We start from the raw sequence: 24442 nt of genomic DNA on the forward strand, positions 1-24442 counted from the left end.
AACAGAAGAAATATAAGTTTTTAAACATTCAGTTTCACGTAAAAATATAAATGCCGCATTTTTTTAAATTAAATATAAATACAAATATACACAAATATAAACAAAAGTAGTGTGAGAATGGGAGTTGAAAGATGAGTGTCAAAAAACAGTTAACTTTGCTTTCTTATCAGCAATCGGGCATTAACGAAACACCCTTGGGTTCTCAGAGCAACACACAACACCAGAAATGTGTCCCGAGAAAGCTGTCCGACCGGAGCTTTCAACAATAAGAAAAGTTCCATGGATGAATTAAGTAAACAATATCAAAAAATAGGATCCAAACAAAATTTGTGGAACGCTCGTCTCGGCCGCAGGTACTTGCTGTTGCTCCGCACTGAATTTCAGGACAGGGAAATCAAAACAAGCTTGCTAGTTAGCATAATTAGCATCATCAAGCTAGCTCACTTGTTGTTGATACTGTTATGTAATTGGCTGTTGGTGTGTCCCTTCCATTGCTCAGTAAATACTGTTAACTGATTGTCTGTTATAGTATGTCCCTCCCATTGCTCAGTGAAGTGAAGTGAAGTGAATTACATTTTATATAGCGCTTTTTCTCAAGTGACTCAAAGCGCTTTACATTGTGAAACCCAATATCTAAGTTACATTTAAACTAGTGTGGGTGGCACTGGGAGCAGGAGGGTAAAGTGTCTTGCCCAAGGACACAACGGCAGTGACGAGGATGGCGGAAGCGGGGATCGAACCTGCAACCCTCAAGTTGCTGACACGGCCGCTCTACCAACCGAGCTATACCCCCTCAGTGACACTTTCTGTTTTCTGGGTTCCCAAAGCACGAGTGACCTAATGCAGCGAATCTTACTTGCTCGAATATTTTATTGAACGCATGTAATATTGATATGATTATGTGTCTATCGCGATATATATTTATTGTTTTATTGCACCAGTGCTATGTAGTAATTGATTCTTTAAAACAAAATTTGGGGCTTGCATGGGAGCACTACGTGCGGATAAAAATGTTCCTCTTTTTTGTGAATTTTCCTCTTCTTTTGTCAAAGGTTGCTCACATGCCAGTAATTCCTCTGTGAAAGAAAGGAGGTAGGGCGGTAATCTCAATAAGCAATAGTTAAAAAAAACATATTTAAACCAAATATAAGTACTGGTTTGACAGTTTACACTTACGGTAATTGTACATTTCATAAATAATCCTGAGATATATAAAGTAATAACTTTTTGGTGATAGTCAATGTTATGTATAACTTCATATTAAAAAATCTGTCATAATCTGTTAGTTGGTATTGTTGACTAAGTGAGTTGTCTATTTCCTTGCAGTCAAGATAATTTCATCTTCAGTATTGGTCCAGTTCCTTTGTCTTTGATGTGAAATGTTTCTGTTTAGGAGTACTGTACAGAACGATTATAGATATGGTCAATTTTGGTCATGGTACATTTATTTTCATTATTGGTACTGTCCATCATAGAGTAAGGCGAACAAATAATTTAAACACTGCTGATTTTGTAGTTCAAGGTCTGTTACTTATATTATCATTATTTTTATTAATAATATCATTATAGGCACACTTCAATTGTAAGTGATAGAATCCAAAACAAAAATCCGTAAAATCACATTGTATGAATTTTTAAGTAATTAATGTGCATCTTATTGCATGAAATCCATATTTTATACTTCAGAGAAGTAGAGGTAAAAAAGAGGAAAAAAATGCAAATTACCTGAAAACCATACAATGTCAATTTTTGTTTTGTTTTATATTTTACAGAATCACCAGTCTATTAAATACTTGTTCTCCTTGGGCCGCTGGAGGTTAAAATGCGGGTCAATTCAATAATTGTTTTGTAGTTCAGTATTTCTCATCTCTTTTGATATTGTATATATATATATATGGACATATTGGGTTTATAGAATGGTAATCTATGGTTCAATGAAATTTCATGATAGGTTTACCAAAGAGGGAACCATCGGTCCATCACCCTACAGCGGCAATACAGCCATACCATCACCGTATGGCCTCCACATCAATTGTAAATTTCCTTATGGAGGCCATACATCTAGCCTACCACCGTATGGCCTCAACATCAAAGGTCCATCTCCCTACGAAGGCCATGCATCCTGCCCATCACTACATGACTTCAACACCGCTGGCCCATCACCAATTATCTACAACACCTCTGGTCCTTCACCCGGAGTACACAATAGCTTGCCAACTAGCGGGGTGAATCCACCTGACAATATAAACCCAGCTTTCCTGGCAGCGGACAGGAGAGATGCAGGCAACCCATCGGTCGAGGACACTATCTCATATCGACCGCAGGCAGAAAAATCATGGACGCCATGTGATGGATGTCGGGAGAAGTTCAGAAAAAATCCTGCGAGAAAAGCAACGAATCGAAGAAGTCCTCTTGAAAATAGGCAAGTAATTCATGCTAATTTGTTCATAATGTAATTATTTTGTTTACTTAAATTTGTGATTGGGCCTTGAACACATTCTTTTCTCATTATGGTATTGTTTGTGCTATTTTTTCCCTTTTAGATCCGGGCCAAGTCAGAGTACTCCAAACTCTCTGCGACCTCGTTGGAGACAAATACAGCGACGGCCCGCCTCAACAATCAGCAGGAGCTCTTTGCTGGGAACGGCGTATTCATATCATCGTTCCGCCTTGCTGTCATGAGTCATGCTTCAAAGCCCAATTCTATGCGTTTATTCCACACACTTTTTTACAGTTGAGGAGTGTCATAATGCTGTCGCTTTTGGTCGCCCTGGAAACAAACCTGCAGGAACAGGAAAGCGCATCCTTGACCGGAAAAAAGTTGAAGGAATCCTAAGTAAGTTTTCCCAAACTGAGGGTGTTTTCAGGCCAAAATTGTGCAACAATAATTAGAGGTTCAATACGAGAACGTTTGATCCCTTATTTATTACAGCACACTAGAAGCATAACTGAATGTTACATAATTACAGTTTGTGATTGACCAAAAAACTAGCTTTGTGATAAGCAATATAGTGTTATGTCCATCAACTTGAAGTGTGGTTGTGTGTATTAATGTACTGTATGTTCAGGGTTTTCGCAAGGCATTAAATCAAATGGATTTTGCGTAAATTAAGGCCTCAAACGGCAATAAAAAGCATTAAATACGTTGTCTAGAGGCATTTAAAAAATGTAATACAATTGTAGGACATGGCCGATAGTCAATACCGTATTTTTCGGACTATAAGTCGCAGTTTTTTTAATAGTTTGGCCAGGGGTGCGACTTATACTCAGGAGCGACTTATGTGTGAAATTATTAACACATTACCGTAAAATATCAAACAATTTTATTTAGCTCATTCACGTAAGAGACTAGACGTATAAGATTTCATGGGATTTAGCGATTAGGAGTGACAGATTGTTTGGTAAACGTATAGTATGTTCTATATGTTATAGTTATTTGAATGACTCTTACCATAATATGTTACGTTAACATACCAGGCACGTTCTCAGTTAGTTATTTATGCGTCATATAACGTACACTTATTCAGCCTGTTGTTCACTATTCTTTATTTATTTTAAATTGCCTTTCAAATGTCTATTCTTAGTGTTGGGTTTTATCAAATAAATTTCCCCAAAAAATGCGACTTATATATGTTTTTTTCCTTCATTATGCATTTTCGGCCGGTGCGACTTATACTCTGGAGCGACTTATACTCCGAAAAATTCGGTATGTCAAACAGTAAATGAAAATTAACTTAAGAACGTTATGGTCATCAAAATTGCTACGTCTGTCTGTGTGTTTCTTTTTTTTTAGCTGTCGCTGTTAAACTGCATACAATAAGTATTGTAAGGTGGGAACACGACAAAAGCACTGCCTCAATACGGCAAAATGAAACTGCACCGGGGGCCTAAAATTTTCCATTCTTTGGTCACTGTAGGTGTGTAGTCCTTAACTGTGACACCATGTCAAGATAATGGGGAAGTTGAGCTTTTTTCATACACGACTCGTTTATTTCAATCACCTCCACTTCAACACATATGAACTAACTTGGCTAACATTAGCAACTGTCGTGACGCAGGCACCTCAAGTGATCTGCGCTGGCCTAGGATGGACAATCAAGGCAATTTTCACAGCAGACCACAACTCTTTTATTCTCTGACATTCCCACAATAAATGAATACAAGACATGACACTCGATACATAACTTGCTATTTACTGTAAACATTTTAAACAACAGAGAGGGTGTAAAATACAATATATTCAATATGTTTAATTGACATAGCTTTTTTTATGCATCTTACTGGCATTTTTCCAAATATCGTTCTGTATTTTTCTAAAATGTCTACGGCCATGTTAGGGTTATAAAAAGGCCATGCCGAATAAGGCATTAATAAGTACTTAATAATGACTAGTTAAGAGCTAATATGTTACTAATTTGCATGTTAATAAGCAACTAATTAATGGTGAATATGTTCCCCATACTAAAGTGTTGCCATGTTTTATAACTGGTGCACAAAATGAACCGTGCATGAACATCACCTTGTTCAAAGAACAAAACCAACACAGTGCATAAACTCACAACAAATTACACACCTGCAAATCAGTGTGACTTCTGCTGTTGCCCTATCCGTAGTACGCCGAATTAAGGGAGAAGTTTTTATTTATACGATGAGTCGGGTGTGTCTTGACCTCCGCTGAACCCCTGAGCCCGACTCACCGAACCCCTAGGGTTCGATCGAACCCAGGTTAAGAACCACTGCTTTAGTGTAAGATGACTAATTCAGTGTTTGTATTTGAGTGGGCTCCAGACCCCTCTGTAGTGGAAAAGTTGGTCGGGCCCCGAGGTAAATTTTTTTTTAAGTATCCCTGGTTTTCAATGTGTGATTATTTTTTGTATGTAGACCAGTTCCAAACAGCACGGTTACAATTTTATAAATGTATTTCAGTTTTTGCTTGGAATATTTCAAAAATGGAAAATTTTGTCATTTACTCACCCTCTTACTGAGATGAAGTCAGGTGTTTTTTTTAAACTACGGAACATGGTTTGCTCGACAAGGAGTTAAAAAATCTACCCCTGACTTTTTCACAACAAAGAGTACTTAGGGTTAAATTCATTTATATTTGTATTTGTTTTATTTTTTGTATATTGTTTTTATGTTGTTTTAATTACTGTGAATGTCAATATGTACATTATGTATGTAATAATTAACTACATTTAAATTGTTGTATTTAATCTATTTTTATATCTTATGTTTTGTATTTTTGTATAGCCAAATAAAGTGATACACCTTTCAATATTTGAGTATTTTTTTTACTGTTATTTCTAATTAAGTCAGATAATTGCACTCTCAATTTGTTCTCATTATTCTCAAATTTGAGAAATGATGGCTTTGTTAAGCCATTTAAGAGAAATAATCAAGACATGAAAGAGACATACACAAGATCTATTTTATTGCTCATACATCTAATGTATTTCTCTTGAATTTTCCTTCAAAATAAATGAGACATAATTGAGATCAGTGGCATACATATATGAGCTCTCCTCAGTGTATCCCACTTCTCAAATATTGCTCAAATGGTTGTCTCAACTCAACCTCCTTTGTCTCAGTGATGTCTTGTCTCTTTTTAGCTTATTTATTGCTCCTAAGGGTCTCTTAGGAGCAATAAAAGAGAAACAATTGATCACAGAAATAGACAGATATGAGAAGCTCAAAATGTTCTCAAGATACGAGATCAAGCAACAGATGAGCAAGCACATTTTTGCTATGTTCACAATAAACTCAAACAGTATACCGTATTTTTCGGACTATAAGTCAGTTTTTTTCAGTTTGACCGGCCTCCAGTTCGACTTATATGTTTTTTTCCTTCTTTATTATGCATTTAGGCATGTGCGACTTATACTCCAGCGCGACTTATACTCCGAAAAATACGGTATACAAATAAATCTAAATGTTAACTCTCAAACTAAATGGTGAATCTAAACCTAAAAGGTAAATATAAATATAAATGCTAAATCTAAATCTAAATGTTAAATCTGAATCTAAATGTTAAATCTGAATCTAAATATTACATGTAATTCTAAATGTAAATCTAAATGATAAATTTACATTTGAAATCCAAATACTAAATTTTAACCTGAATGTTTAATCCAATAAATCTATTGATTTAGATTCAACATTTGGATTTAAAGGGGAACTGCACTTTTTGGGGGGAATTTTGCCTATCGTTCACTATCTGTATGAATGACATGACGACATGGAAGATGCTCTATTCTGCCTATAAAGCCCTTAAAAAACATCCAAACCCCTCCATTAAGGTTTTATAACATGATGTAACTACATATGTAAAGTAACAGGCACATTTATAATAACATTTAATATTTACGTATGTTGATCATTTTAAGCATACACAGCGCACTACATAAAAAAATAATTACGAGTAATTGTTTGTTTTACTTCAACTCTTAACTTTTATGATTTCTTAGTATAAAAAAAACATTTAACAACTTCACTGATTATCACTCACTGCAGACTTTATGAGAGCCAATAAATGTGTTGTCTGTCTATTAGTAAATAATGCAGACGAGGCGTGTTGGCTGAGTTCTAGCTGCAGGCATGGCCACATACCACCTTCCGGGCTGCCGCGCATGCTCATCATTCCTGTTGCATGCTGGTTAGTGTAGTTCTTATATTCCCTGGCACATAACATCACATCTTTCCCCCTATAAAGAAATAGTGTTTAACTTTTCATTCTTTTAGCATTGCAACCACATCTGCAAATAACTTTTCTCTACATAGACATTTCTTTCAATAAAGACAAAGTGCAAAAATGTCAAAGCATCATAAACAGTTATGTCAACCCTTTTTTTTTTTCTTTTTTTTTTTTTTACAACTCTCAAAACCTCAGAGTCCTTAACAACTCTCAATCAGCCCTTTTAGGTGGCTGAACTAGTCTCTTAGGTCTAGAGTTAGACAGTCTCTCAACAGCAGGTGACGCGGACACTGCTGTCAGTCCTTGGTCAGCAAGGTCAGGCTCAGTGTCAGCAAGTTCTGCAGGTCCAGCTGAGTCCTGTTGAGCCTTTTCCTGAGCTGCAATGTTGCCTTCAGTCAGCTGTAGTTGAAGATCCGTGCGGTTCCTTCTCAGAGTCGGTCCATTTTCCATCTGGATCCTATACGAACGTGGAGCAACTTTCTCTTCCACCTGTCCTTTTTGTCTCCAAGTGCCTGTAGAAATGTCTCTGAGACGCACAACGTCTCCCGGCCTCAGCATAGGCAGGTGTTTTGCCGTTCTATCATGCAGCTGTTTTTGCTGTGCTTTTTGTACTTCCTTAGCGTGTCTGACTTTGTGTGCGCCTTTGGGTGTCAGCAAATCCTCGTTGACTGGTAGGTTGGAGCGAATGCGCCTACCCATCAGCATTTGGGCTGGTGACAGTCCATTTTGTAGAGGTGCACTCCGGTAGATCAGTAAACTTTTCTGAAAGTCATCTTTGTCCTGTGATTTTTTTTAACAAGTTTTTTACTGTTTTTACAGAGCATTCTGCCAAGCCGTTGGACTTTGGATAAGTTGGACTTGACGTAGAGTGTTGAAACCCCCATTCCTTGGCAAAGGCAGCAAACTCACAACTAGAAAACTGGGGACCATTGTCAGAAAACAGTTCGCATGGAACACCATGTCTGGCGAAAACAGTCTTTAAATAACTGACAACTGCTTTGCTCGATGTTGACTGCAACGCTCCAATTTCCGGATAGTTTGAAAAGTAGTCTGTGACTACCACGTAGCTCCTTCCATCAAAGTCAAATAGATCAGTTCCTACTTTGTAGTACGGTCTATGGGGCACTGGATGAGTCATCAGTGGCTCAGCTTGTTGTTTTGGCCTGTAAGTTCGGCAAACTCCACATGACGTTGTTGTTTGGCTAATATCCTGATTGATCCTTGGCCAGTACATTACTTCTCTAGCCCTCCTTTTACACTTGACTTCACCGAGGTGGCCTTCGTGTATCTTTTCGAGCATCTGTTTGCGCAGTGAGTACGGAATAACAAATTTGCTCCCTTTTAGCACAATGTCATCCACCACTGTGAGCTCAGCTCTACAATTCCAATAGTCTTGTATTTTCAAGGGGCAATCCTTTTTGTTGTCAGGCCATCCATTCTGTACTGTGCTCTTGAGTTCTTTCATAGTTTCATCTGCAATAGTCTCTCTCCGTATGTGTTCTGTTCTGTCTGCAGTCACCGGCAAAGATGTCACTACCATATCTACATATGCCTGTATCTCTGTGCTATTTTCACTGTCTGCAAGTTCTCTCTTATCCACTGCTCTAGACAATGTGTCAGCTGTGTACATATATTTTCCTTGTGTATACATCATGTGCACGTCATATTTTTGCAGTCGAATTAGCATGCGCTGTATTCGTACTGGACAGTCATTCAATGGTTTGTTCATGATGGACACCAACGGTTTATGATCAGTTTCCACTTGAAACATCTGTCCATATACCTATTGATGGAAACGCTCACATGCATACAAACTTGCTAACAGTTCTTTTTCAATTTGAGCATACCTGGTTTCAGCACTTGTCAGTGCTCTGGATGCATAGGCGACAGGTAGCCACTGCTCTTCATGTTGCTGCAGTAGCACTGCTCCCAGGCCGTACTGCGATGCATCTGCCGAGATCCTGGTGCTCTTCTCGGGGTCATAAAACTTTAACACAGGCTCGTGTGTAAGAGTCTCTTTCAGTTTTAGAAAACATTGTTCTTGCTCGTGGGACCATATCCATTCATTCTTTTGTTCAAGAAGACTCCTGAGAGGTGCTCACTGTGTTGACAGTTGTGGGACAAACTTGGCAAGATAGGTGACCATCCCTAGGAAACGTCTGACCTCATCTTTGTTGGTTGGCCTTTCCATGTTGTTGATTGCTGAAGTTTTTCTCGGGTCTGGCTTCACGCCCTCTTCACTCACAACATCTCCCACAAAGGTAAGTGACTTCACTCCAAACTCACATTTTTCTTTGTTAAGTTTCAGGTTCACCTCCCTTGTCTTGTCTAGCACTTGTCTCAGTCTTTCGTCGTGTTCTTTTCGGGTTGAGCCCCACACTATGATATCATCCATCATTGTCTCAACTCCAGGTATGTGCTCAAAAATCATGTGAATGGTCTTATGATATACTTCAGGCGCTGACAAGATGCCGTATGGTAGACGAAGAAACCTGTACCTGCCCTCCGGGGTGTTAAATGTGCACAGTCTTGAACTCTCCTCGTCAAGCTTCATCTGCCAGAAACCTGATGAAGCATCTAATTTGCTGAACCATTTTGCTCCAGCAAATTGTGCCATGATCTCTTCCCTGGTTGGTAACTTGAAGTGCTCTCTTCTGATCGCTTTATTTAAGTCTCTTGGATCCAAGCATATTCTTAGGGCACCTGTTTTCTTTTGCACAACAACCAGCGAGCTGACCCATTCAGTTGGCTCATCTATTCTTTTAATGACTCCCAACTTTTCCATTCGTGCTAGTTCATCTTTCAGTTTTTCCCGCAGAGCAAATGGGACTTTCCTGCACGGGTGCACAACAGGAAACACATTTTTATCTACACATATTTTATGTAGTCCAGGTAGACATCTAAGTCCTTGAAAGCAGTCCTTATACTCTTCCATGAGTGTGTCCTGAGCATTTGTAGTTTCTTTAGATGTCACCACAAACACTCTTTTGACAAGATTGAGCTTTGTGCATGCACTGAGTCCCAGGATTGGTTGTACACTCATATCCACGATCAGTAGCTGTGCTCTCATTTGTCGACCCTTGTGTTTAAAAGTTGCAATACATCCGCCTTTAACAGGAACTCGTTCTCCAGTGTATCCACTTACTTTGGTTTTTACTGGATGAATTTTGCTCTTTACAGTCAGTGTTTTGTAATCTTCCAAAGATAGCAGGTTTACGTGAGCACCTGTATCTAACTTGAATGGTATTGTCGTCTGATTCACTGTGATTGGAACAATCCATTCTTCTTTTTCAATTGTGCATGCTTGCACCACATTGACAAGAAACTCCTTATCATCATCTTCTTCAACTGTGTGAACTTTCTGTCTTGAAGCTGCTTTGCAACACTTTGCATAGTGATTGCTCCTTCCACAGTTGTTACATGTTTTTCCATATGCAGGACAATATTTTGGCTTGTGGCTGCCTCCACATTTACCACATTTAAATTCCACAGATTTGTCTTTTTGATCCTTTTGTTTGGTACACATTTTATTTTTCCATTGTTCTTTATGTATGGCATGCACTGTTGTTTCACCTCTCCGTAGCTCTTTTGCTTGAGCTCTGGTGGTCTCAGCTGCTCTACACATACTGACACACTTATCTAACGTAAGCCCAGTTTCTCGAAGCAGTCTTTCTCTCAGTGCATTATCCATTGTACCACAAACAATCCTATCTCTCACTAATGAGTCTCTCAGAGTGTCAAATTCACATGTTTTGCTTAGTGTATGAAGCTCTGCCATGTACTGATCAAAAGGTACTCCTTGCTTTTGGTCATGTGTGAAAAACTTATACCTCTCAAATGTCACGTTTTGACGAGGCACAAAGTATTCTTCAAACTTTGTCATTAGCTGTTCCAAAGTCAAATTAGCTTCATCCAGCTGAAAGCTATTATATATGTCCAAAGCATCTTCTCCAATAACATGCAAAAGTATATGAGCTTTCAGCTTTTCATTATCACCTCCTGCTCCGCTTGCTGCTAAATATATATTAAATCTTTGCTTAAAATGCTTCCAGTTATCAGCAAGATTAGCAGTTAGTAGCATTGGGCTAGGTGGACTTAGCTTTTCCATGACTGCACTTTGGGGTAAGTTACCGGGACTCCACAGCTCTTTGTGTTGTTGGCTTTCCTCCAACTCGGGCACAAGATCCTCTTCTATTTGTTCAATTTGTCCCTTGTCCTCTGTGTCACTTTACCGCCGATCATAGTCTTCACACACCGTAGCAAACTCCTCAGAAATGTGGCGTCCTTCGCACGTTTTCACTCACGCGACCAGAGACATCTTCCTTCCTCTCGTCTTTCGTGGCTCCCTCGTGGCAAACATTCCGTCCGACGCTGCTCACGGCCACTTCTGACACCATGTGTTGTCTGTCTATTACTAAATAATGCAGACGAGGCGTGTTGGCTGAGTTCTAAACGTTTACTCATAAAGCGTGCTCATAACAACATTCTAGCTGCAGGCATGGCCACATACCACCTTCCGGGCTGCCGCGCATGCTCATCATTCCTGTTGCATGCTGGGTAGTGTAGTTATTATATTCTCTGGCACACAACATCACAATAAACATAATCAAACATCTCTTAGATCTGCTGTCAATAAAATGCCGACTGCTAGGATGTTCATACAAGCATGCAGGAACATCACAAGATGCCTGCATGCGCCCGACACCAATCAATAGCCTTCACAGATTCGCGGGAATAGCATCCCCAGCAATACGCAGGGAGGCTTTAGCAAAAGCAGAAAAAGGAAATAACTGACAGACCCCAGACACCCCCCTACACCAACACATTGAAGTCCAAGGCCGCATACAATCTAGAAAAAGTTTTAACACTGCAGGAAAAACACCTGGAAAACACAATCAACCCCTCAGCCCAAAATACAAGAAAAGCTTCTAGCAGGCACCACTGAACAGGAGAGAATGGTGCGCACTAAACAGGGCACGTGCAAGGGTATGCAAAACCGGCACAAACATGGCGAGGTGCGGCCTAAAAATTGAGAGCTGGTGCGACTCTTGTGGACTCCAGCAAGACTTTCACCACATCAAGGAACAATGCCCTTTAAACCGGGTCCATGTCACAAACAACAACCTGCATAAAGCCACACCATTGGCTAAGACTTTGCTCTGTCTGGTCCGATAAGATATGACAAGGACAGAAAAAAGTCAGGATCACTACCACAGACTCACTGTTCAGGTAGTTAAAGTAGGAGTTTAAAAAAACAACAACAGGTAATTACTTTAAAAACAATAATACAATAAAAAAAATAAAAAAAAAGAGTATTGTATTGCATCATACACAGCCCAAATAATGTCCACTCTCACTCCATTTGCACCTGGAACATTGTAACATTACAGGCAGCACGGTAATACAGGGGTTAGTTCATGTGCCTCACAATAAGAAGGTCCTGGGTTCGATCCACCGGGCTCGGGGTCTTTCCGTGTGGAGTTTGCATGTTCTCCCCGTGACTGCGTGGGTTCCCTCCGGGTACTTCGGCTTCCTCCCACCTCCAAAAGACATGCACCTGGGGATAGGTTGATTGGCAACACTAAATTGGCCCTAGTGTGTGAATGTGAGTGTGAATGTTGTCTGTCTATCTGTGTTGGCCCTTCCGCCCAAATGCAGCTAAGATAGGCTCCAACACCCCCCTCAACCCCGAAAGGGACAAGCGGTAGAAAAAAAATGGATGGATGGATGCAACATCATAAAAACTAGAGAATGATAGGTGTGTTTGCGTGTGTGTGTACAGATAAGAAACAGGGTGAGATCATTGTGTTGATCTTGTTTGAGCAGAACCAAGGCCAAAGCTAATAACTTTTAAGGTGTTCCATTTGGCCCAAAGGAAGTATTCTCTTAACATCAGTCATATTGATACAATACAACTATTTACCTCTCTATTTGTCAAAGTCGTTTTCATTCTGATTAAAGTTGCTTCACTGTGATTTATACCGTTTAAAGTTGGGCAGTACAGATGTCTGTTAAAAGATCAATCAATCAAGCAAAATGTATTCATATAGTATGTGTATTTATTCACAGTGCCTCAAAGGGCTTCACGAACCATGAAGGGAAATTGTGTTAGATGTAAATATAAACGGAATACAATGATTTGCAAATCCTTTTCAACCCATATTCAATTGAATGCACTACAAAGACAACATATTTGATGTTCAAACTCATAAACTTTATTTTTTTTTTGCAAATAATAATTAACTTAGAATTTCATGGCTGTAACACGTGCCAAAGTAGTTGGGAAAGGGCATGTTCACCACTGTGTTACATGGCCTTTCCTTTTAACAACACTCAGTAAACGACCTGAGGAGACACATTTTTTAAGCTTCTCAGGTGGAATTCTTTCCCATTCTTGCTTGATGTACAGCTTAAGTTGTTCAACAGTCCGGGGGTCTCCGTTGTGGTATTTTAGGCTTCATAATGCGCCACACATTTTCAATGGGAGACAAGTCTGGACTACAGGCAGGCCAGTCTAGTACCCGCACTCTTTTACTATGAAGCCACGTTGATGTAACACGTGGCTTGGCATCGTCTTGCTGAAATAAGCAGGGGTGTCCATGGTAACGTTGCTTGGATGGCAACATATGTTGCTCCAAAACCTGTATGTACCTTTCAGCATTAATGGCGCCTTCACAAATGTGTAAGTTACCCATGTCTTGGGCACTAATACACCCCCATACCATCACAGATGCTGGCTTATACACTTTGCGCCTATAACAATCCGGACGGTTCTTTTCCTCTTTCAATCAATCAATCAATGTTTATTTATATAGCCCTAAATCACAAGTGTCTCAAAGGGCTGCACAAGCCACAACGACATCCTCAGTACAAAGCCCACATAAGGGCAAGGAAAAACTCACCCCAGTGGGACGTCGATGTGAATGACTATGAGAAACCTTGGAGAGGACCGCATATGTGGGTAACCCCCCCCCCCTCTAGGGGAGACCGAAAGCAATGGATGTCGAGTGGGTCTGACATAATATTGTGAGAGTCCAGTCCATAGTGGATCCAACATAATAGTAAGAGTCCAGTCCATAGTGGGGCCAGCAGGACACCATCCCGAGCGGAGACGGGTCAGCAGCGCAGAGATGTTCCCAGCCGATGCACAGGCGAGCGGTCCACCCTGCAAAAAATGTTCTATAGAATCTCTATAGAAATATATAGAACGCTATAGAATTTCGTCGGAATTTCTTTAGAACTGAAGATTCTATAGAATATGTATTCAAAATTCTATAGAAATTCTATAGACATCAGCTTCATGTGCTGGAAGGTCTTTTCACTGTTCTATAGAGCTGGGAATTCTATAGAATATCCTATAGAAATTCTATAGACATTACATTATCTGATGAAAAGTCCATAGATTGTTCTATAGAACTGGGCATTCTATAGAATGTCTAACAGAAATTCTATAGACATTACTTTATCTGCTGAAAGGTCTATAGATTGTTCTATAGAACTGGGCATTCTATAGAATGTCTAACAGAAATTCTATAGACATTATCCTTTATCTGCTGAAAGTTCTATAGATTGTTCCATGGAATAAAATTCTATAAAATGGCAGCAGCGCTATCACCATAGCATTGATTAATCTCATTAAGTTGATTCACCAGACTTGAGCTTGTTTTTTGAACAATGCAGGATGTCTCCCTCAATTATGAAAATGTTAATTTTGTATCATTCAAAATTGTGAGGTGTCATTTCAAGGCGGACACCCAGAACTTCGGCAGACTTTATTTTTAAAAGTATATTTATTCCAATAAATCAATTTATTTTTATTTTTAGAGTTTTTGAGTTATCTATAAGTAAAAAGTGTGAATATTTTCGTAACTTACTTTTTTATGTGATAAAATTAATTTTATTGGACTTCCAACATAAATTGATTTAGCAAAACTCAGTTCAAAGGTTTAAATCAGACCTAAAACGTCAGGACCCGCCCACGTACCTGCATGCAGCTGTGGAACAAGCCCAGACACGTTTCTTCACGGAGCCCAATAGGAAAACACTTTACCGAACTCATGTAAGTAACAATTTATATTGTTAAAAGTCAGTATTTGCCAGGATTTAAATGTATACATTTTCAAAAGCATGGTTCAATGTTATATTTAGTTTACTACTTTTCCCGCCGTAACATTACAACCCCCCCCCCCCCCCCAAACACGATAGATAGAACTGCTCTCGCTTTGTTATAAAATAACAAAACTGTTTTAAGGCTGCAATCACAACCAAATTCATGTATAGTTGGTAATAATCGCGTTGTATCAATGTTTCTCATATCCGACACTAATAAGTGCGAATATGTTTCAAATCAACTTTTTTTTTTAATTATTTATTTTTCCCCTTCGCGCTTGCCGTAGTTGCAAAGCAGATTTCGCGGGCAGTTTGAGTTGGTGATGGCGGCCACAACGTCCATGTTGACTTCACTCGCTCTTTCTAAGCTGCCCAAGTCACGTCGGAGTTCATTGACGGTAACTTTGTTGGCTTAAACATCACATTTAGGTTTAGGGTCTTCGAGGCGCGATGCGAGACGTCACAAGCGGGCTAACGTTGAGCCAAACAGCAGCTTCGAGGCACGGGCGGAAATGGTGAGCTAGCAAAACTAGCCTCATTTATTATTATTATTATTATTATCATCCCTCCATTGTTTGTAACGTCAGGCTTGTGTGATCACACAGAGAAGGAGTTTGGCCCCCAGTCAGGTCGCCAAACGGAAGCAAGGGGAGGATGATCATCGAGACGAAATATAGTATATTAACCACGAGCGGTTCTCGAGAGAAGATGAATGGAGAAAATTGGGACAGTGATGAAGAAGTCCAAGTTCCATGGCCACTCAACAAAGCAGGAGGAAGGAAGCAGTCACAAACCAAATACGTGGCAAGAATTCTGAGATTTGGTGGTAATTAATAAACAGTTGAAAACTTTTCAATTCAATTCAGTAAAAAGTATACGTTTTACCAGAAGTACATATAAATATAGATATATTTAATATAGATATATTTAATGTACTTCTGATTTTACACCTTGAACTTTTGACTTTGTTTATGTAAAGTTAAATTTAATTAATATAATTTTTTTTCTTCCATGATTGATAGTAATTTCTCATCAGTGCAGCCCTGGTATACTGAATGTTTCAATCTGCAATGCTGAGGTGATTGTCATGATAGTACAGACTTAACCTTGACAATTTTTTAATATGGCTGTAAGCCTGTAAATAAGGGAAAGTAAGGTGAAATTTGTTTCTCGCTGAGGTGAATTTCTGAATCATCAGAACTGTAGGTATACCAAAGTAATTTAGTGATAACAATCTGCTGCTGAAATGTATGACTAACTGTACAGTTTAATTTAGCTTAATGTGGCACATATTTGTTTTTACACAGAAGACACACGTGAACTGACGCCATATTTGAAAGCCGCTCAGGATGGCAAGGATGTACCCCTTACTGGTGATTTGGAATATGGCAGAGGCAAGAGAAACAAACAGCCAAAGTCTTGGTCATCAGACAGTGAGAGCAAGGATGAAAGTGACGAGGAGACTCTATCTGACAGACAGCAGGTACTTTTATTTCAGTGGTGTTGTCGCGATATGACCGAAATAGTGTTGAAAGCGACGTTAAACGTTAATTCACTCACTCACTATTTCAGTGGTGTTTCAACTGTGTGAGGTTTTGTAGGATTCAATCCCATACTTTTGAAGTACCTTGTCAGTTTTTCTTTATCATAAAAGTTAATCAAATCATGTTTCATTGTAGGCTTTAAAGTTATTGAATATTTTGATTCAATTCGACCAACTCAGACAGAATAATATTCAAGACAAATTGAGGTGTTGACAGACTTTCTGCATGTACTCGAAAATCTATCATTTCTGCAAACATATTTCTTCACTTCAATGGCATATAAAAGAACTGAACACATTTTCTTGTTAATCTTGATTTTTCAGAAGAAAAAGAGGAAAGTAAGCCGTACAGCTGTGGGATATGATGCTCGGGCACAATTGAAGGCCCAACTTGCTGCTGTGAGTACATGAATAGAATAGAATAGGATTTTATTGGTTAATCAAAGCACCCTCTCGAGGCAAACAATCACAAGTGCCTAGCATTCATTTGAAATCGAGGACGTAAAAATTGCATCCCTGGCAACTGGTTTAAAACACAAGTTTATACTTTTACTTATATGAAAATAACACTACAAATACCTGATGAACAGTGCCTACTGTGTGAATGGCTTACTGCTACATGTACATGTAGCATATTCAAATTAATGTGCCTACAAGGTTGCTTATACATGTAAAACTTATATGGTGCTGTCAGGGCCGTATCCAGGACAAATTGCTTCCGGAAAACATATGAGCGCCCAAATTAATCATAATACAAATTATTTCATTTGATTTACTATTTTGACATTTTCAGCTGGGAAGAACTTCACCGAAAGATACATGTACAGAAATGGAATCCCTGAAGAAGGAAGTCCTCCAGTTGAGAGAGGAAAACAAATCCCTTCGAGATGCATTGAGGGTTGTTGAAGGTAGGTTTTCTTATTCTAGAAGTATGTTATTGTAATTATCATAGGTTGATGGAAAATATGCTTACATGTCGATGTATGAAATAACTTTCTTATTACTGTATTTTCATCTAACTTTGGCCTACGGGTATTGTCGTCATGTACGGCTGTCCATCCGTCACCGCAATATTTACAGAATCGTTTCATGTACGGAAACCAAACTTGTTACATCTATTTATCTTAGTGTAACAAGAAGCCTATCGAAAATGAGTCGTCTCGGACAATATTTTCCAGAGTTATGCCCCTTTTTTCCAATAAAAATCCATTTATGATTTGGGATAATTTCAGAACTGTTGCATATACAACATCCTAAGTTGTGATGTCCTCCCCTCTAAATAAGGGGAGGACATATGGTACTTGTTTGTTTGTCTGTCTGTCCGTCCGTTTTTGTGTGTTTCTCTTATATTAGCAAGAGTTACGTCCCTTCCTTCTTGATATTTTGTCTCAGCTGGATATCTGATTAATACTTGACCGACAAATATAAAATCTTCGCGTGGTCAGGATGAATTAATATATATGGTTATATATATTTTTCATCTTTGATTGCTTCCTTACCATGTTTCCCTTGACTTGAACAAGATTCCTATCAAAATACCCTTACATTATGATAGCTGGGGTTAGAGCCGAGCGGTTTGGATATCGCCAGCTTCATGTTATTAATGTATTTTTTTTTTATTGTGTCTGCATCACAATGTACTTTTTTCTATTAAAGGACTTCCTGGCCTGCTAATGAAGATGGACGACTTATCACGTCAGGCAACAATACTATCAGCTCGACGTCCTGCTGTCGCTCTGCCAGAGAGGAGCTGGCCAACAGCAGCTTGACAGGAAAAAAATCCAATGCTTTTAAGGATAAGCATGAGAAACCAAAACTGGATGACAAGAAAGTGTCTGCTATTATTGGTGAGTATAAGTTAAATCAATCTGATTAAAACCATATCCACATCAGGGAAGTGGATCTGACCCTTTTCCTATCTCCAAGTCGTTCCGTGATCGTTTGGCATGAAGTATAGATATCCATAGCTTCCAGTCTGCTTGGTCCATGAATTGACTGCGAGATGTTCGTTTTGACAGATTTATAGGCATGGGTGGTCACATTAGCTTTGATCTCGTCGGAAACCAACATCAAGTGACAAAGCAAAAACCGCAGCGCACGGATATCTACACCTTTTTCTCGTTTGATATCTTATATCGGCATTCTCCGCCTTACTATTTAACAACTAGCGTCGGGAATTTCCGTGAGTTCTGCTGCAAGTTGAGAAGTGAACGACTTTTAGATAGGGAATGTGTCAGATCCCCTTCCCGATGTGGATATGGTTTCAATCAGATTGAAGTTAAATATTTTTATTAGAATTCTATTAATGCACTTTCGTGATTGTTCGAACGCCATTGGGGACACCCATCAAGTACACAACAAGATTCACAAGAAAGTGAAATCCTGAAAATAATTTGAAAAATATTTCACACACTGAATGGATTTTCTATATAGCTAATGAATAGTGTACATGCACTGTCAGAATTTGATACAGATTTGTTGCAGTTCGTAAAGCCTGGCATGATTGCACCACATATGATTTTGTGTGCGTCAAGCAGTGCAAGTGCCTTACAGCATAGAAACGCGTGATATGCAATGTATGCAGTGTGTTGACTATCCATTGCATTTATTAAATGATAGACATCACTCTCTTTATCGAGCTGAAAAATGCCATAGTGTAACTCATTGCATGACAGCTAGTGTCTTGGTGTCTGCAGACACTAATTCTGGTATATTTTATTGATCTTTCAGATTTTGTGAAGAAGCTCCATCCCTCAAGTGAAGCAAATGTGATAAAGAAAATCATTGGAGTGAAACTGAACATTGCGCAGAAAATGGGAAAAAAAGAAGGCCTCAGAAACAAATTCTGCTGGACGTCTAGCCGTCTCTAACAGTCGGAGAAGCGCGGTGATCATGTTGATTTATGCTGCTGACATTTATTTATTACCGGTACATCAAGATTTGAGTTACATGTATATAATAAATACAAGTCAACATTCATTCAACTGCAATATTTGTCTTTCTCCATTGCCAGTGTTAGACCACAGATTTTGTAGAATGCCTGCCCAATCATTTCTACATCATTCTGAACCGTATTCCACAGAAAGCCATTCCATAGGAGCCTGTTCTATAGAACTACTCTTTAGAACTTTCTTCTATAGCACTATTCTTTAGAGGAGATCTATAGAACCATTCTTTAGAACCCTGTTCTATAGAACCATTCTTTAGAACCCTGTTCTATAGAACCATTCTTTAGAACCATGTTCTATAGAACCATTCTTTAGAATCCTGTTCTATAGAACTTCGGTCCTAAAGTTCATTAGAAATTCTATAGAGATATTCTTTAGAAATTCTATAGAACTTCGGTCCTAAAGTTCATTAGAAATTCTATAGAGATATTCTTTAGAAATTCTATAGAACATTTTTTGCAGGGCACCCCGGGTCCCGACTCTGGACAGCCAGCACTTCATCCATGGCCACCGGACCTGTGCCCCCCCCCCCTCCACAAGGAAAAGGGGAGCAGAGGAGAAAAGAAAAGAAACGGCAGATCAACTGGTCTAACAGGGGGGCTATTTAAAGGCTAGAGTATACAAATGAGTTTTAAGATGGGACTTAAATGCTTCTCCTGAGGTAGCATCTCTAATTGTTACCGGGAGGGCATTCCATAGTACTGGAGCCCGAATAGAAAACGCTCTATAGCCCGCAGACTTTTTTTGGGCTCTGGGAATCACTAATAAGCCGGAGTTCTTTGAACGCAGATTTCTTGCCGGGACATATGGTACAATGCAATCGACAAGATAGGACGGAGCTAGACCGTGTAGTATTTTAAACGTAAGTAGTAAAACCTTAAAGTCACATCTTAAGTGCACAGGAAGCCAGTGCAGGTGAGCCAGTATAGGCGTAATATGATCAAACTTTCTTGTTCTTGTCAAAAGTCTAGCAGCAACAATTTGTACCAATTGTAGTCTTTTAATGCTAGACATAGGGAGACCCGAAAATAATACGTTACAGTAGTCGAGACGAGACGTAACGAACGCATGAATAATGATCTCAGCGTCGCTAGTGGACCGGAGGACATGACGTCCACAGTTTCCAAAAACAATTTGGAAACATGTGGTGACATCCTTTACACACTGATGTCGCTTGTTGATGCAGTACAGCCTGAGGGATTGAAGGTCACGGGCTTAGCTGCTTACGTGCAGTGATTTCTCCAGATTCTCTGAACCCTTTGATGATATTACGGACCGTAGATGGTGAAATCCCTAAATTCCTTGCAATAGCTGGTTGAGAAAGTTTTTTCTTAAACTGTTCAACAATTTGCTCACGCATTTGTTGTCAAAGTGGTGACCTTTGCCCCATTCTTGTTTGTGAATGACTGAGCATTTCATGGAATCTACTTTTATACCCAATCATGGCACCCACCTGTTCCAAAGTTGCCCGTTCACCTGTGGGATGTTCCAAATAAGTGTTTGATGAGCATTCCTCAACTTTATCAGTATTTATTGCCACCTTTCCCAACTTCTTTGTCACGTGTTGCTGGCATCAAATTCTAAAGTTAATGATTATTTGCACAAAAAAAAAAACTTTATCAGTTTGAACATCAAATATGTTGTCTTTGTAGCATATTCAACTGAATATGGGTTGATAATGATTTGCAAATCATTGTATTCCGTTTATATTTACATCTAACACAATTTCCCAACTCATATGGAAACGGGGTTTGTATATATATATATATATATATATATATATATATACTCCTCTCTGAGCTGCCACCTTACCGTGGTAGAGGAGTTTGCGTGTCCCAATGATCCTAGGAGCTATGTTGTCCGGGGGTTTCTATGCCCCCTGGTAGGGTCTCCCAAGGCAAACTGGTCCTAGGTGAGGGATCAGACAAAGAGCAGCTTGAAGACCTCGATGAAGAACACAAACCAAGGACCCAGATTTCCCTCGCCCGGACGCGGGTCACCGGGGCCCCCCTCTGGAGCCAGGCCCGGAGGTGGGGCACGATGGCGAGCGCCTGGTGGCCAGGCCTGTCCCCATGGGGCCCGGCCGGGCACAGCCCGAAGAGGCAACGTGGGTCCCCCCTCCAATGGGCTCACCACCCATAGCAGGGGCCATAGAGGTCGGGTGCAGTGTGAGCTGGGCGGAAGCCGAGGGCAGGGCACTTGGCGGTCCGATCCTCGGCTACATAAGCTGGCTCTTGGGACGTGGAACGTCACTTCGCTGGGGGGGAAGGAGCCTGAGCTAGTGCGTGAGGTGGAGAAGTTCAGGCTAGATATAGTCGGACTCACTTCGACGCACAGCAAGGGCTCTGGAACCACTTCTCTTGAGAGGGGCTGGACTCTCTTCCACTCTGGCGTTGCCGGCAGTGAGAGGCGACGGGCTGGTGTGGTAATTCTTGTTGCCCCTCGGCTCAAAGCCTGCACGTTGGAGTTCAACCCGGTGGACGAGAGGGTAGCTTCCCTCCGCCTTCGGGTGGGGGGACGGGTCCTGACTGTTGTTTGCGTTTACGCGCCAAACAGCAGCTCAGAGTACCCACCCTTTTTGGATTCACTCGAGGGAGTACTGGGGAGTGCTCCCCCGGGTGATTCCCTCGTTCTACTGGGGGACTTCAACGCTCATGTTGTCAGCGACAGTGAAACCTGGAGAGGTGTGATTGGGAAGAATGGCCGCCCGGATCTGAACCCGAGTGGTGTTCTGTTATTGGACTTGTCGATAACAAACACCATGTTCAAACATAAGGGTGTCCATATGTGCACTTGGCACCAGGACACCCTAGGCCGCAGTTCCATGATCGACTTTGTAGTTGTGTCATCGGATTTGCGGCCTCATGTTTTGGACACTCGGGTGAAGAGAGGGGCGGAGCTTTCTACCGATCACCACCTGGTGGTGAGTTGGCTGCGATGGTGGGGGAGGATGCCGGACAGACCTGGCAGGCCCAAACGCATTGTGAGGGTTTGCTGGGAACGCCTGGCAGAGTCTCCTGTCAGAGAGAGTTTCAATTCCTACCTCCGGAAGAACTTTGAACATGTCACGAGGGAGGTGCTGGACATTGAGTCCGAGTGGACAATGTTCCGTACCTCTATTGTCGAGGCGGCCGATTGGAGCTGTGGCCGCAAGGTGGTTGGTGCCTGTCGTGGCGGTAATCCTAGAACCCGTTGGTGGACGCCGGCGGTGAGGGATGCCGTCAGGCTGAAGAAGGAGTCCTATCGGGTTCTTTTGGCTCATGGGACTCCTGAGGCAGCAGACAGGTACCGACAGGCCAAGCGGTGTGCGGCTTCAGCGGTCGCGGAGGCAAAAACTCGGACATGGGAGGAGTTCGGGGAGGCCATGGAAAAAGACTTCCGGACGGCTTCGAAGCAATTCTGGACCACCATCCGCCGCCTCAGGAAGGGGAAGCAGTGCAGTGTCAACACCGTGTATGGTGGGGATGGTGCTCTGCTGACCTCGACTGCGGATGTTGTGGATCGGTGGAGAGAATACTTCGAAGACCTCCTCAATCCTACCAGCACGTCTTCCTATAAGGAAGCAGGGCCTGGGGAATCTGTGATGGGCTCTCCTATTTCTGGGGCTGAGGTTGCCGAGGTAGTTAAAAAGCTCCTCGGTGGCAAGGCCCCGGGGGTGGATGAGATCCGCCCGGAGTTCCTTAAGGCTCTGGATGTTGTGGGGCTGTCTTGGTTGACAAGACTCTGCAACATCGCGTGGACATCGGGGGCGGTACCTCTGGATTGGCAGACCGGGGTGGTGGTTCCTCTCTTTAAGAAGGGGAACCGGAGGGTGTGTTCCAACTATCGTGGGATCACACTCCTCAGCCTTCCCGGTAAGGTCTATTCAGGTGTACTGGAGAGGAGGCTATGCCGGATAGTCGAACCTCGGATTCAGGAGGAACAGTGTGGTTTTCGTCCTGGTCGTGGAACTGTGGACCAGCTCTATACTCTCGGCAGGGTCCTTGAGGGTGCATGGGAGTTTGCCCAACCAGTCTACATGTGCTTTGTGGACTTGGAGAAGGCATTCGACCGTGTACCCCGGGAAGTCCTGTGGGGAGTGCTCAGAGAGTATGGGGTAACGGACTGTCTTATTGTGGCAGTTCGCTCCCTGTATAATCAGTGTCAGAGCTTGGTCCGCATTGCCGGCAGTAAGTCGGACACGTTTCCAGTGAGGGTTGGACTCCGCCAAGGCTGCCCTTTGTCACCGATTCTGTTCATAACCTTTATGGACAGAATTTCTAGGCGCAGTCAGGGCGTTGAGGGGATCTGGTTTGGTGGCTGCAGGATTAGGTCACTGCTATTTGCAGATGATGTGGTCCTGATGGCTTCCTCCGGCCAAGATCTTCAGCTCTCACTGGATCGGTTCGCAGCCGAGTGTGAAGCGACTGGGATGGGAATCAGCACCTCCAAGTCCGAGTCCATGGTTCTCTCCCGGAAAAGGGTGGAGTGCCATCTCCGGGTTGGGGAGGAGATCTTGCCCCAAGTGGAGGAGTTCAAGTACCTCGGAGTCTTGTTCACGAGTGGGGGAAGAGTGGATCGTGAGATCGACAGACGGATCGGTGCGGCGTCTTCAGTAATGCGGACGCTGTATCGATCCGTTGTGGTGAAGAAGGAGCTGAGCCGGAAGGCAAAGCTCTCGATTTACCGGTCGATCTACGTTCCCATCCTCACCTATGGTCATGAGCTTTGGGTCATGACCGAAAGGACAAGATCACGGGTACAAGCGGCCGAAATGAGTTTCCTCCGCCGAGTGGCGGGGCTCTCCCTTAGAGATAGGGTGAGAAGCTCTGTCATTCGGGGGGAGCTCAAAGTAAAGCCGCTGCTCCTCCACATCGAGAGGAGCCAGATGAGGTGGTTCGGGCATCTGGTCAGGATGCCACCCGAACGCCTCCCTAGGAAGGTGTTTCGGGCATGTCCGACCGGTAGGAGGCCACGGGGAAGACCCAGGACACGCTGGGAAGACTATCTCTCCCGGCTGGCCTGGGAACGCCTCGGGATCCCCCGGGAGGAGCTGGACGAAGTGGCTGGGGAGAGGGAAGTCTGGGCTTCCCTGCTTAAGCTGCTGCCCCCGTGACCCGACCTCGGATAAGCGGAAGAAGATGGATGGATGGATATATATATATATAAAAA

General features: G+C 41.6%; 2 protein-coding genes and 1 long non-coding RNA gene across 5 annotated transcripts in view; 2 read left to right on the forward strand and 1 right to left on the reverse strand.

The window, feature by feature from the left end:
• Positions 1-24442, forward strand: part of LOC133621631 (beta-1,3-galactosyltransferase 1-like) — a 50340-nt gene that overhangs the window by 20365 nt on the left and 5533 nt on the right. The window contains exons 4-5 of one of the 2 annotated variants that reach the window (XM_072916062.1): positions 1952-2422; positions 2544-2836. The exons of the other annotated variant lie outside the window; for it this stretch is intronic. The gene's annotated coding sequence lies outside the window, so the exon portion shown is untranslated. The remainder of the gene's footprint in view (positions 1-1951; positions 2423-2543; positions 2837-24442) is intronic. 2 annotated transcript variants of the gene reach the window in all.
• LOC140679814 (uncharacterized) overlaps positions 3886-24442 on the reverse strand; it is a 33167-nt gene continuing 12610 nt past the window's right edge. Inside the window, exon 3 of the long non-coding RNA XR_012051164.1 lies at positions 3886-12248. This is a non-coding gene — a long non-coding RNA (uncharacterized lncRNA). The remainder of the gene's footprint in view (positions 12249-24442) is intronic.
• On the forward strand, positions 14937-19244 carry LOC133622001 (uncharacterized). Of its 2 annotated transcripts, XR_009817729.2 has the most exons (7): positions 14937-15315; positions 15406-15626; positions 16108-16283; positions 16668-16742; positions 17137-17251; positions 18000-18190; positions 19074-19244. XR_009817729.2 is itself a non-coding variant. In XM_061984510.2 (6 exons), the coding sequence occupies exons 2-6, from the start codon at positions 15455-15457 to the stop codon at positions 18110-18112; spliced, it is 651 nt and encodes a 216-aa protein (XP_061840494.1). In that variant the 5' UTR covers positions 14937-15315; positions 15406-15454; the 3' UTR covers positions 18113-18205. The 2 variants fall into 2 exon arrangements, 1 of the variants encoding a protein (XP_061840494.1); XM_061984510.2 differs by lacking the exon at positions 19074-19244 and having other exon boundaries at positions 18000-18205.

The sequence above is a fragment of the Nerophis lumbriciformis genome, linkage group LG25 (genome assembly GCF_033978685.3).
Source record: "Nerophis lumbriciformis linkage group LG25, RoL_Nlum_v2.1, whole genome shotgun sequence".
In the NCBI taxonomy this organism is placed as follows: Eukaryota; Metazoa; Chordata; class Actinopteri; order Syngnathiformes; family Syngnathidae; genus Nerophis; species Nerophis lumbriciformis.

What these genes read in the sequence shown, in the direction of transcription:
- LOC133622001 (XM_061984510.2), top strand. Translation starts at nt 15,455, where the DNA reads ATGATCATCGAGACGAAATATAGTATATTAACCACGAGCGGTTCTCGA. An exon ending in CTCTATCTGACAGACAGCAG is followed by an intron (nt 16,284 to 16,667) that starts GTACTTTTATTT and finishes TTGATTTTTCAG; the next exon opens with AAGAAAAAGAGGAAAGTAAG. An exon ending in TGAAGGCCCAACTTGCTGCT is followed by an intron (nt 16,743 to 17,136) that starts GTGAGTACATGA and finishes TGACATTTTCAG; the next exon opens with CTGGGAAGAACTTCACCGAA.